The sequence below is a fragment of the Sparus aurata genome, chromosome 11, assembly GCF_900880675.1.
Source record: "Sparus aurata chromosome 11, fSpaAur1.1, whole genome shotgun sequence".
Lineage (NCBI taxonomy): Eukaryota > Metazoa > Chordata > Actinopteri > Spariformes > Sparidae > Sparus > Sparus aurata.
The window spans coordinates 7,244,598-7,257,521 of record NC_044197.1 but is presented as its reverse complement, the minus strand read 5'-3'; the positions used below and the strand labels follow the sequence as shown (position 1 = coordinate 7,257,521).

Genomic DNA, 12,924 nt, shown 5'->3' with positions numbered 1-12,924 from the left:
CGAGTGGGATCTTAATCAGAAGAGAAAGATCTGAACTAAATAAACAAACTCTCTCTAAACGACGACACAATTTCAGACTGTTTTACTTTGTTTACATGTGGCGGACCCTGCCGCCTTTCCAGCTTCTAACAGCGTTCTGCTGACCTTATTTTCCTCTGAGAACAGCTTGTTTCTCAATTTGTATTATTACCTCTTTAATATTGTAAATATCAGAATTCAGAGTTTGAATTTCTTCTCCGAAACTACACGGCGCCCCTTTAAACACAAACAACAAGTCGAACACTTCTCTGGGGTTCGGCTCTGCTTCGGGTCGTCACATGAACACAAAACCTTTCGACATTTATCTGTCCCCACCTGCTGGTGCGGGAGAGAAACCTGCTCGGCGCTGACAGCATCACAGCAGCTCCATCCAGTGGACGGAGGAGGCCGAAGAGCAACAACAGTGGCTGCTGGTGATCCGTCACAGCAACATGAGGCCTCACAACCTTTATGTTGCACGTACAGCGTTGTATTTAACTTAATGAAAAAAGAAGCTTGTTTTGTCCAGATGAGAGAAGAGCGGCTTTAAAGAAAACTTGAACACGCAGAGCAGTGAGCTGACTTTTCTTCAGGATTTTAGCCAGCATCTTGTGGAGGTTGTTGGAGACCTGTAGACTCGACTCCGGGCTTTTAAAAGTTCTGCATCCTTCAATTCTGTTTCTGCCTCCACACCGGGAGCAGCTTGTATCTAAAGGGATTCTTGTGGAAACTCTGTATTCAAAGGTGCTCTGTAAATAAAGTTATCTGTATTTTATCCTGAAAACAAGAAAGAAACGGAACAGAAGACAAACCAACACCAAAACACCTATAAAGGTCGTGTTTTATCTCCTCATATGATCACGCAACTTGAGTTATTTTGTTTTCTTGAGAAGCTTCTGTCCTTTTAACGTTCAAATGATATAAAACTGTGTATTAGTGTCAGTTTATGTGGATTTGTAGTGGAGGAAACACTTATAAACCTCTATTCTGGATGAATTTTAATGTAAAAGCAACTAAAAACTTAGATAACCTCAAACTAAATTAAATACTGTAAACTTTATCTATGTATTTGTTTATTTCTATTACTTATTCATAAAATATTGTTCTTTAAATTTTCAATCTAAAATTCAACAAAATGATTAACTAATATATTGGCAAGAAAACAAAACAATTGCACAAGATCAGCATCATACATAAATATCTAAGTTTCCGTCGATAATTTGAATAAGACAGGAAGATAAAGTTAAAAACTTTTCTAGTCCCGCTCCCTTTGTCTATTTCTATATTTCATCTATAGTATGAAATGTATTATTTATTCATAATTCATTATTAAAAAAGAAAGCTCAGCTCTCCGTCAAACAACGACGTCAGATTTGATGCCAAAAACAAAAGCGAAACAAACTAAATAACTGCAAACATTCAATCAATCGACGAGCAAATCAGTCGGATTTGAGCAAACAAAATCGTTCATCTCATCTCCCTCACATTAATCATTTTACATTTGAATTAATCTTCCACATTATGTTTTAATTTCTCCATAACTTTGCATTAGTCTTCTGTCACTAACAAGCTGTATCTGTATATTATCAGCGTTCTGCTGCTGCAGTATTACCCCCTTATCTTGTCGCTCTGAAAACTAGGTGAGATGCTTCATCGTTAAATTGTTAATGATTATGTCTTCAGTGGTTCCACCTCTCAGGAGGGTCAGGAGACCCCCGGCCGACGCCACCTTTGTGCCTCGCTGCACAATAACCTACAGTACATGTCGCATACGCTGCATGGCAGAGCGAGAGGACTGCTCTCCGGGAGCCTTTTCCTGCCCTCCATCAATATTGTAAGCTTTATATTCCAGCTGCTTTTGTTTAATTGATTGAATATACTTAGTTATATACTTAGAGTTTGTGAGGTGACACTTTGGCCATGTGGAGGCAGCAGGGTCACACTCAACACGACGGGAACATTACGTCTAGAAAACTCTGACACTGACGCGGCCGTGGTCAGCGCACAGGAGCCAGAGGAGGGATTGAGTTGCTTTATCTCGGCAATAATTAACTACACTTTTATGTAAGCTGTGAGGGTTTTCCCATGACTTCAACATCAACAAAAAAAAGGGGCTTTCTGTGCTGCGTAAGGTCAAGCTGGGTGACGTGATATGACAGTTTGAAACATATTTTCTTCCAACAGGAAAATTAAAACGCACTTTTAGTGTTTCTTCTTTGGAAAACGGAGACCAAACCTGCAGACGGACAAACTCTCCATCACACAATCTGAAGTGTGTGTGACCTTGATACTGTCGCCCCTCAGGCTCGCCGCCCTCGGAGGATCAACCAGTTTGGGCGAGTTCTTAACAGCTGAGTTTTTTCTTTTTATGGTTTTATGGATTACAGCACAGCCTACTCACAGCGTAATACTACAGGGTGGCCCCCGGCTGTAACCAGGGGCCGAACAGTTTGACCCTGCGTGGACTGTGCCAGCATGGCATCAACTCAGTGTCCTTCTAGGCAATCATTGACTCTGTTACCACAACAGATCGCTTAAGGACAAGACAACGTTAAAGATGACTTATAGGAGTACAGTATATGTGGAATACAGCGGGGGTGTGATTGTGAAGCGGGTCTTGTATATAGGCCAAATAATAAAAAAGTGTCACATTGTGTTTTCTTTATAATAATAAAGGTGAGTCTCTGAAGGGGACGACATGATTACAGGCAGCATTTTGATCAGTGTGTGGGTGGAGAGGAGATGAGAGCGGCATTCCAAAGGTTAAAGGTAAGTTTCAGCCGATCTGTCCATCCTGTGTGGGTCTCCCAGGTTTTATTCCCACTGCTTGAAACCTAATGAGTATAGTCAATAAATAACCAGGTAGAATCGTTAAAATAAAGACACATTCAGAAGCATCTCCACACTGTCCTGTGTGCCGCACCGAGTTTCCGTGTGCCGTGGAGAAGTAAAGGTCAGAACACAGACACACTGTTGGAACCGGTTAAATACCGCTCACATGTAATTCTGCTGGTCGTAACTGCACAGGAGCCGCCGTGAGAGTCTCTGGGCGTGAGCGCTCAGAGTTATTTATCAGGACTCACGATAAAACAGTTATTTTAGCCCTAATCAATCATGTGCTGCGCCTGCTGTTTATGTCTTTTATCTGCAATTAATCAGCAGCTCATAATTACTCCTGCTGAGATGCACTTGTGCAATATTTGAAGAAATGATTACAAGTTTAATTATTCAAAATGATTATTATCATCTTTATATTTTAGGTATTAACATTTAATGCAATAGACACATCAATGCATTTTGATACAATATTAATATTTTTAAAAAAAACTATTTTTATACCACAGCAAAACAAAACAAAAGCTGTTGACTCGCAAAATAGGATTATTTTTAACTAATTTAATGAATAGTGTTGTTTGCACACAGACAAGTGACTGAACAAACACCAAGTATGTGTTTCTCAAACTATAAATAAAGATCATATCATCTTAAACACATGGTCACAAAAACTGTGTAAGTATTTATACTTTTTACAACATTTTTCTTACTTCTGAGACATTTTAGCTTTTAGATACAGAGTAGTAGAAATAAGATGAATTAAACTGAGAATGGGTGCCTAACATATTTACATATTTCTATAAATGATTTATATACACTTTGTTCAGGCACTGAACTTTAATGTAGGGCTGCTCGTCAGAGTATGTGGAAAAACTGTAGAAAGAAAGAAAGAAAGGAGGAAGGAAAGAAAGAAAGGAAGGAAGAAAGAAATAAAGAAAGAAAGAAAGAAAGAAAGAAAGAAGAAAGAAAGGAAGGAAGGAAGGAAGGAAGTAAGAAAGAAAGAAAGAAAGAAAGAAAGAAAGAAAGAAAGAAAGAAAGAAAGGAAGGAAGGAAGGAAGGAAGGAAAAAAAGAAAGAAAGAAAGAAAGAAAGAAAGAAAGAAAGAAAGAAAGAAAGAAAAGAAAGAAAAGAAAGAAAGAAAGAAAGAAAAGATGAGATGAGGAGAAATATAATTATTAATTATTACAAAATTTAAAAAATCCAAATCAATCACTAAAATGTGAGTTGAATGTTGAATTAATTTACATTCTCATCCACATTCAGATTTCTGCAGGTTGATTCATAAACATGCTTCTTAAGAAAAACAACTTTCAATTTCATCTGTTCCGATGTTGTATTTACACCCTAAATGTAAAAGTTGAATTAACTTTTAAAAAGTCAAGGAGTGAAACTAATTACCTCACAATTACCTAGTAAAGACTATTAGATTTAATTTAGCTAAATCTATTTCACAACTTTTTGCGTTTACTTTTATCATTTGTCTTCTTTACCAGGTAATTTTGATGTCGTTGATTTCCTCGATTATTTTAGGTAAAGTCAAATTTAAGAACATTTCTTTCTCAAAGGTGTGTGATTTTGTGAATATTTGACTCTTTTGAGATTTTCATGTGATCAAATACTTAAAAGAAATACATTTTTGGCTATTTAGGAACGTAATTATCACTTAAACTTTGCATTTGCAGATGGAACGTTTCACTACATTATGTAAAATGTTCACACAGTGTTTTTGTGAGCGGTTTTGTTAAATGTGTTTTCGGCGGTGCAGTTGTTTTGCTGATCGCTGTGTACGTGATCCCGCCTGAGCTGCCTGTGTAGTAAAGTGCTGCAGTGTAATGATTATTGGTTATGACCTGTTGTTTTGAGGCCTGATCAAATACAGTACAGGTACTGTGTGGAAAATCGGGCGGCTCACCACTCTGGGAAAATATTTGAATTCAATAAAAATAACCGGGATGAGTTAAAGTGATAAAAGCAGAGTGTGACAGGCCTTTCAGACATAAAGCTAACAGCCTTAAAAATGACTTCAGAACATCTAAAGGGATCAAAAATCTGTGGAGCGGATCACACGAGAAACTGTCTTTGGTGAGAAAAGTAGATTAAATGCGCGATGAGGGGCCTTTGGAGTCGATTTTCAGAGACAGAAGTCATCGGATTTCAATTTCAGAAGACTAAATCATCTCCCTGAGTGAATGTGTCTTCTGCTGAGACGTCCCACGCTTACCATAAAATCAAGCAGCCCTCCGAAGCCTCACGTGGCTCATTATATCAAGTACATCGTATCAAACCACTATCAGATCAATCGCCGTACTGTAAATCACTTACTGGTCATTTGTATCACAAAAGACTTTAATTTGTCTGTTTTTTTAAACTTGATTCTCCTCCACGAACCTGCTGAACTCCTTTTTATAAGTGCAAGATTAAACCTGCAGTGATTCTTTTATTGCAGTTTGGGAGTAACTGAAACATCATCCTGGGTCAATCATTCACATCTATTCACACCATTTATTTTAGATGTAATAAGCTGTGTTGTTACAGTCATATCACGGCCTTATATGGCGCTGTAAAACCTCCACTATTAAGCAATAAAAAAGCGTGCGTGTGTGTGTGTGTGTGTGTGTGTGTGTGTGCGTGCGTGTGTGCTATCTGAGGAGTTGTAAACGTGTGTGTGCATGTGTGACATGGCGAGAGGGAATGAGTGCACACAGACAGATATTCATATGGATAATAATTACAGACGGGACACATCACTAAGGACATATCTCATATTATCATCGTTATCATTATTATTATTATCGTTTAATAAAAATGTTTTATATAAATGTGTTTTACAAGAATTCCATGTAACATGTGAGCACACAGCACAAAGACAGAGAGAGGGTCAGTGCTATGCAGAGCAGTAGAGCACTAATAAAAGTAGAAGAAGAAAAAGACGAGGAAGAAATAGAAGAAGAAGAAGAAGAGGAAGAAGAAAAGGAGAAAGAAAGAAAGAAAGTATCTTATAAGAGAAAGAATAAAACAGAGCAGAATGAGAAACCTTGTGACTTGTGTTGTCTTACAGCAGCTCCTGTGTGTCCACTGGGGGGCAGCTTCATGTTCCCATCACTGTATTAGACACTCACCTCCACCTGTGGCTCCGACTAAAGCCTGGACAGACGATATGAACTTTACACATTATGTACAGGACACTTTTATTTTCCAACCAACACGTTATTTATAAAAATAATAATAAGAAGAAAAACATTAAAGGTGTGAGTCAGGTGTCTGTTTTCTTCCCTTCATCAGTAAATAATCTGCACCTTCTCCAGTCAGTCAACACAGCGCCACACATGCAGGTGAACCTTACGGACACTCGCACTCTGCACAGGTGCGACCTTTGAACTGAGGGCAGCACACAGATGTGTGTAGTGTGGTGTGAGTGTGTGTCAGTGTGTGTGAGGGTGGTGGTGGAGCAGGAGGAGGAGGAGGAGGGGGGTGGAGGAGGAGGGGAGGAGGAGGGGGTGCTGCCGGTGCGGCGCTATAAAAGCCGCTGTCAGCCGGGGAGTGAGCAACAGGTGACCCAGGTGAAGCCTCCTACTCACCGCTGCTGCAGGTGCGTACACCGCCATCACCGCTCTGTCAGAGAGGCCACACGGGCGAGAAGACTGTCAAATTATCTCGTTAAGGATAATGTGTGTGTGTGTGTGTGTGTGTGTGTGTGTGTGTGTGTGTGTGATGCACTTCATCGTGTAGATTTTTATTCTGATGATCTCGGACAGTCATTTCTTCTTCATCTGCGCTTTTGACGCCGTTCATTTTACTTTTGCTTTTTACGACTTTAATTTGGAGATTTACTTTTTCAGAGATTTACTTTCTGGTCGAACAGAGCTTATTCCAGAATTTATTTACGTTATATTTATTATTGTACAGGTCGTTTTGCATTGAAGGAGTCATTTTATTTTGAAAATCTAACACATGGAGATCACCTCCAGCCTTTGCTTTACTAGTGGACCTGCTCCTTTTAATTGTATGCATATAAAATTCATATCATGTGATGATCTCACCTGTCACTGTTCCCTCCTCAGATCATCATGGCTCCGAGACCAGAAGTGGGGTCTGATTCCTCCCCAGCTCTCGGTACGTCTCCTCTCTACCTCAAACCTCCTCATTCTGTGTGTTGGTGCCACCTCTCCTTAACATACCTTCCTTACCTGCCCCTCCGCCAGATGACAAGAACACAAATAAAGATCCGGAGATCCCTCCGGCCTACTCCACCATGGATCTGGTGAACGAAGAGAAGGAGCAGGAGGACGACCCGTGGGATCTCCCCGAGCTCGCAGACACCGGGGTCAAGTGGTCAGGTGAGGCGGCGGGGCCCCTTCATCCTCACACTGCACAGAGAGCGGATACCTTCTCCGGAGAACCTCACCCTGATTCAGCACTTTGTTTGTCTTCTCTGCAGAGCTGGACACAAAAGGAAAGATTATGAGAGTCCTGACTGGTATTGTGAAGTTTGCCCTGCTGCTCGGACTCCTCTATCTGTTCATCTGCTCGCTGGACGTTCTCAGCTCGGCTTTCCAGCTGGTGGGAGGTAAAACGACAAAAATCAATCCACTGAACATTTACTTTACTGACTCGACAATGACAGGCCTTATGTAACATGTATGCAGTGCTGTTTTTCTTACCTGAGGCTGTTTGTGTGTGTGTGCACAGGCAAAGCTGCCGGTGACATCTTCCAGGACAATGCTGTGTTGGGTAACCCTGTGGCCGGGCTGGTGATCGGGGTGTTAGTCACGGTGCTGGTGCAGAGCTCCAGCACCTCCTCCTCTATTGTGGTCAGCATGGTGTCCTCTGGACGTAAGTACACACACACACGGCAGCACGCCGAGGATGCTTCATTCATGCGCTTTATCACACATTCAGTTTCACTGCTTTTATTCATTCAGTGCTGGACGTTCAGTCTGCGGTGCCGATCATCATGGGCGCCAACATTGGGACTTCGGTCACCAACACTATTGTGGCGATGATGCAGGCAGGAGACCGAAATGAGTTCCGCAGGTGAGGTTTAAGGTTATTTTATTAGTCATTCTACGGCACAGTACGATGAAACGGTTGTAGTCGCTTTACGCTGCTCGAGAAAATGTATTTTTTATGGTGGAGTGCTGAGGATGAACTGAGGAGTGCTCTGCAGTCTGGCAGATACTTCTGTATCTTTTGGCAGGCGGCAGCAGGATGGGTGTTTTCTTTTCGTATCCGTTGTGTTCTGTGCAGAGATCTCAGCTCACCAAGCTCACTGACACTCTGTAGATAGGAACCAATGATGTTCTGGACGGTATTAATCGACTTCCTGTCCAACGCCGTACAGGAACCACGGCAGTCTGAATGGTTTCAGTCCAAATATTTTGTAATATTAAGTGAGCTAAGTAATTGTGGAGGCAGCAGTTGTATCGGCTAAATCTGGAGCTCGGTGAACTGGGGGAGTGTTGGACTGTCACCTCTTGAGATACAATATGGTTTAGCTTGTTAGCACGCTCACTTTAACAGATATCCCTGCAACACAATACGTCTTTTTAGATCATGTCAAAACTATTATTCCTTCACGTTCTGTTGATAATTTTGGTCAATCTTTGAATGGTTTAAACTACAAAAGAAGCACACACAGGACTGAAATAATGCTGCAGTAGAATCAAAACTCTACAGAGTCCGTCTACAGTCTACAGGGTACGTGTTCAAGACTGTGTTCCTTCCTCTCACAGGGCATTTGCCGGCGCCACGGTCCACGACTTCTTCAACTGGCTGTCTGTGCTGATTCTCCTGCCGCTGGAAGTCGCCACAGGTGTTCTTTACAAACTCACCCAAGTCCTGATCGACTCCTTCAACATCCAGTCTGGCGAGGACGCCCCCGACCTGCTCAACGTCATCACGGACCCTCTCACCGACTCCATCGTCGAGGTAGAATCACTTTATAATGAAGTTATATTTATTTCACTGTTAACAAACAATGAAACACTTAATTAACCATCAAGTTTTTTGTAATTTGCTTCCTGTGTTTCTCTTTAGTTGGACAAGTCTGTTATCACTGGCATCGCCACCGGTGACCCTGCCGCCAGAAACATGAGCCTGATCAAAAGATGGTGCAAGAAAGAGGAAAACACGGTAAGAAATCAACAAGCGCTGCATCACATGCATAAATTATTAGTTTGCCGCACGCTGAACAGTGAAAACAGATGATAACGCTGTGGTTACCTCTGCTTTTTTCTCCTAATGACTGATATTGTCCTTGTAATGTGGCCACAGTCATCCTGCTGTTAGCTCATACTTTGAAGGTGTGTCATTTCATAAAAGGTGGCGTCTTACATGTGATAATTAAAAAGATTATCACGGCTGCAATTAATTCTTCACTATCGCACTCGCATTTAAAGTTTGTTCTTTTTCCCCTCAGACCTTGTGGAACAACACGCTGGCGAGCTGCCCTGCTGGTGCCGTATGCTTTGTGGAAGATAACCAGACCTGGATAACTGTGACCGACTACCAAGAGAGATGTAAGCGTGCCTCCTCAGTGAATGACTTGTGGTCGAAAAAAAAAAAGAAAAGAGTACATTTACAAAGCAATTAGGATTACCCGATCCACTGAAGCTCAGTGAAACATGAGACACAACAACCTCCTTCATCCAAGACCCTCTGATGTCCGGACAATGACTACCTTTGAGCTTTAACAGTGACTCAGCTCGTACCCTCCGCTGACCCGTCCAGCTGCTCAATAAGTCCATTCACGCTGTCACGTTGAAGCTCCTGAGCGCCATTAAACAGACCACTTCTTCAAAGTATTCTGCCTCTAGCTTAACTAAATGCTTTCGTGCTTTTAAAAGTAATAAAAAAAAACATGATTTTTTTTACTTTAACTGGGTCAGAACCTGGTCTCGAGGGACAGACCGCAGTTTGTTTCCAATTTCCAGGCGAAAACACAAAAAAAGCTGCTTTATCAGCTCCATTTATCAAAGACGGTTTGCTCTGAAGTGAGTCATCAGCACGAGGCTATTTTCAGCTGTCATATAATGCAAGCGTAGAGCCGACACTTAAATGCCAATCATCTCTCTGACCGTCCGTTTGCAGGCAAACACATCTTCGCCAGCACGACTCTGTCAGACCTGGCGGTGGGCCTCATTCTCCTGGCTCTGTCTCTGCTCTGCCTCTGCACCTGCCTCATCCTCATCGTCAAGCTGCTCAACTCCATGCTGAAGGGGCAGGTGGCTGTGGTCATCAAGAAGGTGCTCAACACAGGTGAGAGAACTTTTTCCTGTCAAAACTCTCTCTGCAGCCTGTTTGATAGTCAGCACATCTGCCCCCGTGGTGATGCTTGATGAGCAACACAGGTACAGCCTCCCTGTTGCTTCCGGCTCGTCTCCAGGTCCACCAGTCCTGTTGTGTGACAGAGAATGCTCAGGAACAATCACCGCTTTGATCAAAACTCCTCGCTTGCTCCGGGTGTATTGTGTGCAGTCACACTGCGCTCCCATCGTCAGCTTTATTGCTCACCTCTCGCCTTTGTGTTCGACTACAGACTTCCCCTTCCCCTTCGGCTGGGTGACTGGCTACATTGCGATCGTGGTGGGAGCAGGGATGACCTTCATCGTTCAGAGCAGCTCCGTCTTCACCTCAGCTATAACTCCTCTTGTTGGTAAGTCGTCGTTGACTATATAATTTGGCTGTGTTTTCCTTTCTTTTTTTTGAGTTTGTAAGAAAGATGAGTTTTGAGTTTCATTCCAAACTCGACAGGAGTTGCCGCTTTCAGGTTTTATGTCGGGTCAGCCGTCATCCCAAAGCTTCAAAGAGACTCAAATGTCAACTTTCTGACAAATTGGACCTTTAATCAAGCCATGATTTTCATCCTGTGAATTGTCTTTCGCCAGGTATCGGTGTTATTAGCCTCGAGAGAGCCTATCCTCTGACACTGGGCTCAAATATTGGTACGACAACCACTGCTATACTCGCTGCTATGGCTAGCCCTGGAGAAACACTGGCAAACTCGCTGCAGGTAAGATTGCAAAAAATGCTTTCCTCTGTGGGTTTTAACAGCGAAGTTAATGACGTGGCTTAAATGGATGGCAATGTGGGTCTAGCTGAATACAGATTGCACAGAGTTACAAAGGGGGTGTTTGAAATCAGGATATTTCCAATATGGCGTCGTCGGCTGTGGTGGTTTCATTTGCGTTACTGTGGCAATCCTGGTATCATCACAAAGCCATTTATCTAAAACACAAATCAGCAATATCAATGTCATGTTTTCTAGCTAGCTAGTTGGCTAGTTCTCATAACACTTGGTTTGAAGTGGGCCTCTGAAAACACTTCACTTCACACCAACCAGTATTGGAACCCTCTAGGCGCGTACGTGCAGATCGGAGGGCTGTCCTGTGATTATTGCTGATTAGTATTTTCTTTAGTATCAAACAGTGATAACCTTGTCTGAATGTCATCTGTGTTTTTTTTTTTTCCTAGATTGCGCTTTGCCATTTCTTCTTCAACATCATGGGTATCCTACTGTGGTATCCAATCCCCTTCATGCGAGTGCCCATCAGGTTGGCCAGGGGGCTGGGGAACCATACGGCCAAATACCGTTGGTTCGCCGCCCTCTACCTCTTCCTGTGCTTCTTGGTTTTGCCGCTGACTGTGTTCGGCCTGTCGATAGCCGGCTGGCAGGTCCTGGTCGGCGTCGGCGTGCCCATCGTTGTGTTGGTCATCTTTGTGGTCGTTGTCAACGTGATGCAGGCTCGCTGTCCCCGCTTCCTGCCCAGGATCCTGCGCACCTGGGACTTCTTGCCCCGGCCCCTGCACTCCATGGCGCCCTGGGACGCGGTGGTGACTTCCGGCATGGGCTTCTGTCGCAAGCGCTGCTGCTGCTGCTGCAAGTGCTGCAAGTGCTGCAAAAAGCGCGACGAGGACGACAAGATCAGGAGGAGCAGCGTGAAGAGTCTGGAGATGTACGATAATCCGGCCATGGCGAGGGATGAGGACACAAAGGGGTCTGATAAAGCAACACACTTTTAAATTATCACGTAAAATTTGGATCAGTGAGCGATTCTCAATGCAATGATGTGTTTTTGAAACACACTCGTAATTGTTCATCACTTCCCAGGTTGTGGTGTGTTGATCATTTCCAGTTGCCGGATGATGTACTGAGCACTGTCGAAAACACTGTATCACCATAATGCTGAAGAATATGAACAGAAGTGTTGGACACGTTATTATAAACCTGTTTCTGGGCATGTGATGTTTATTTTATGATGTTTTCAGTTTATTGCTCAGGCTCACTATCGGCGTGAGTTAACGATGGGTGGCTCCCAAATTATTTTTGTATTTTTTATGACACATGTAAGACGCCTTAGCTTTTTCTTTCAACTCTGAACACTTTAAATTTCAAAAATGTTTAATGTAGCATTTAAACTGTATGTTATCCTTCAGTATTTAAGACTCTTGATTATTTGTAAATAAAAACAATTACTATTTTTAAAGTGCGGTGTCGTCGCTTTTCTTTCATCGATTTCCCTCCGTGTCGCGCAGTCAGCGCGGCCTTGATATGTAGGGCCATTAGTCAGAGTTATTTATAATTACTGACAAGTCTGTTTAATCAATTCATTTGATATTCAGCGCAGATATTGCTGCTCATGGATATGTTTCGCATGACAGATCAGATGATTCACTGGTTCCATGCGGGTGAACTTCCTGCAGCAAATAGATTCTCGCCTTCATATCTGATTTGCCTTCAAACAGTAATTCTGTGTCTTCAGACTGAAGCACCGGGCAAAGTCCACTTTATAGTTCAAGCAATAATATCTGGATTGCTCTTCATTGCATTTGTTGAACGCTTTTTGAAGTGTTTGTGTGAAGAAAATGTTTGATTAAAAAAATGTTTTGAAGTGGAAACGAAGGACTAGATTCTGAGATGCTTTACGCAGTTGGGGGTTGAGGGTAGGAATTACACAAGTGAGGGCTTTAATACGACCTGTAATGGTTCCACCTCTCTGATCTTGTGAGTCCTATCAAAGTATCCTCCCACACCACCACCCACACTGCTGTCCGTGAACACTGCCCTGCCTGC

At 42.6% G+C, this 12,924-nt stretch overlaps 1 protein-coding gene across 1 annotated transcript; it reads left to right on the top strand.

Moving 5' to 3' along the window:
* Positions 1-6,402: 6,402 nt before the first annotated feature.
* Positions 6,403-12,337, top strand: slc34a2b (solute carrier family 34 member 2b). Its single transcript, XM_030432404.1, has 13 exons — positions 6,403-6,441; positions 6,914-6,965; positions 7,055-7,189; positions 7,291-7,419; positions 7,542-7,685; positions 7,775-7,886; positions 8,585-8,780; positions 8,889-8,984; positions 9,271-9,370; positions 9,942-10,109; positions 10,390-10,506; positions 10,739-10,863; positions 11,325-12,337. Exons 2-13 carry the CDS (start codon positions 6,920-6,922, stop codon positions 11,871-11,873), a joined length of 1,917 nt encoding a protein of 638 aa, XP_030288264.1. The 5' UTR covers positions 6,403-6,441; positions 6,914-6,919; the 3' UTR covers positions 11,874-12,337.
* The last annotated feature ends 587 nt before the right edge of the window (positions 12,338-12,924 follow it).

What these genes read in the sequence shown, in the direction of transcription:
- slc34a2b (XM_030432404.1), top strand. Translation starts at nt 6,920, where the DNA reads ATGGCTCCGAGACCAGAAGTGGGGTCTGATTCCTCCCCAGCTCTCG. An exon ending in CAGCATGGTGTCCTCTGGAC is followed by an intron (nt 7,686 to 7,774) that starts GTAAGTACACAC and finishes TTATTCATTCAG; the next exon opens with TGCTGGACGTTCAGTCTGCG. An exon ending in GCAAGAAAGAGGAAAACACG is followed by an intron (nt 8,985 to 9,270) that starts GTAAGAAATCAA and finishes TTTTCCCCTCAG; the next exon opens with ACCTTGTGGAACAACACGCT.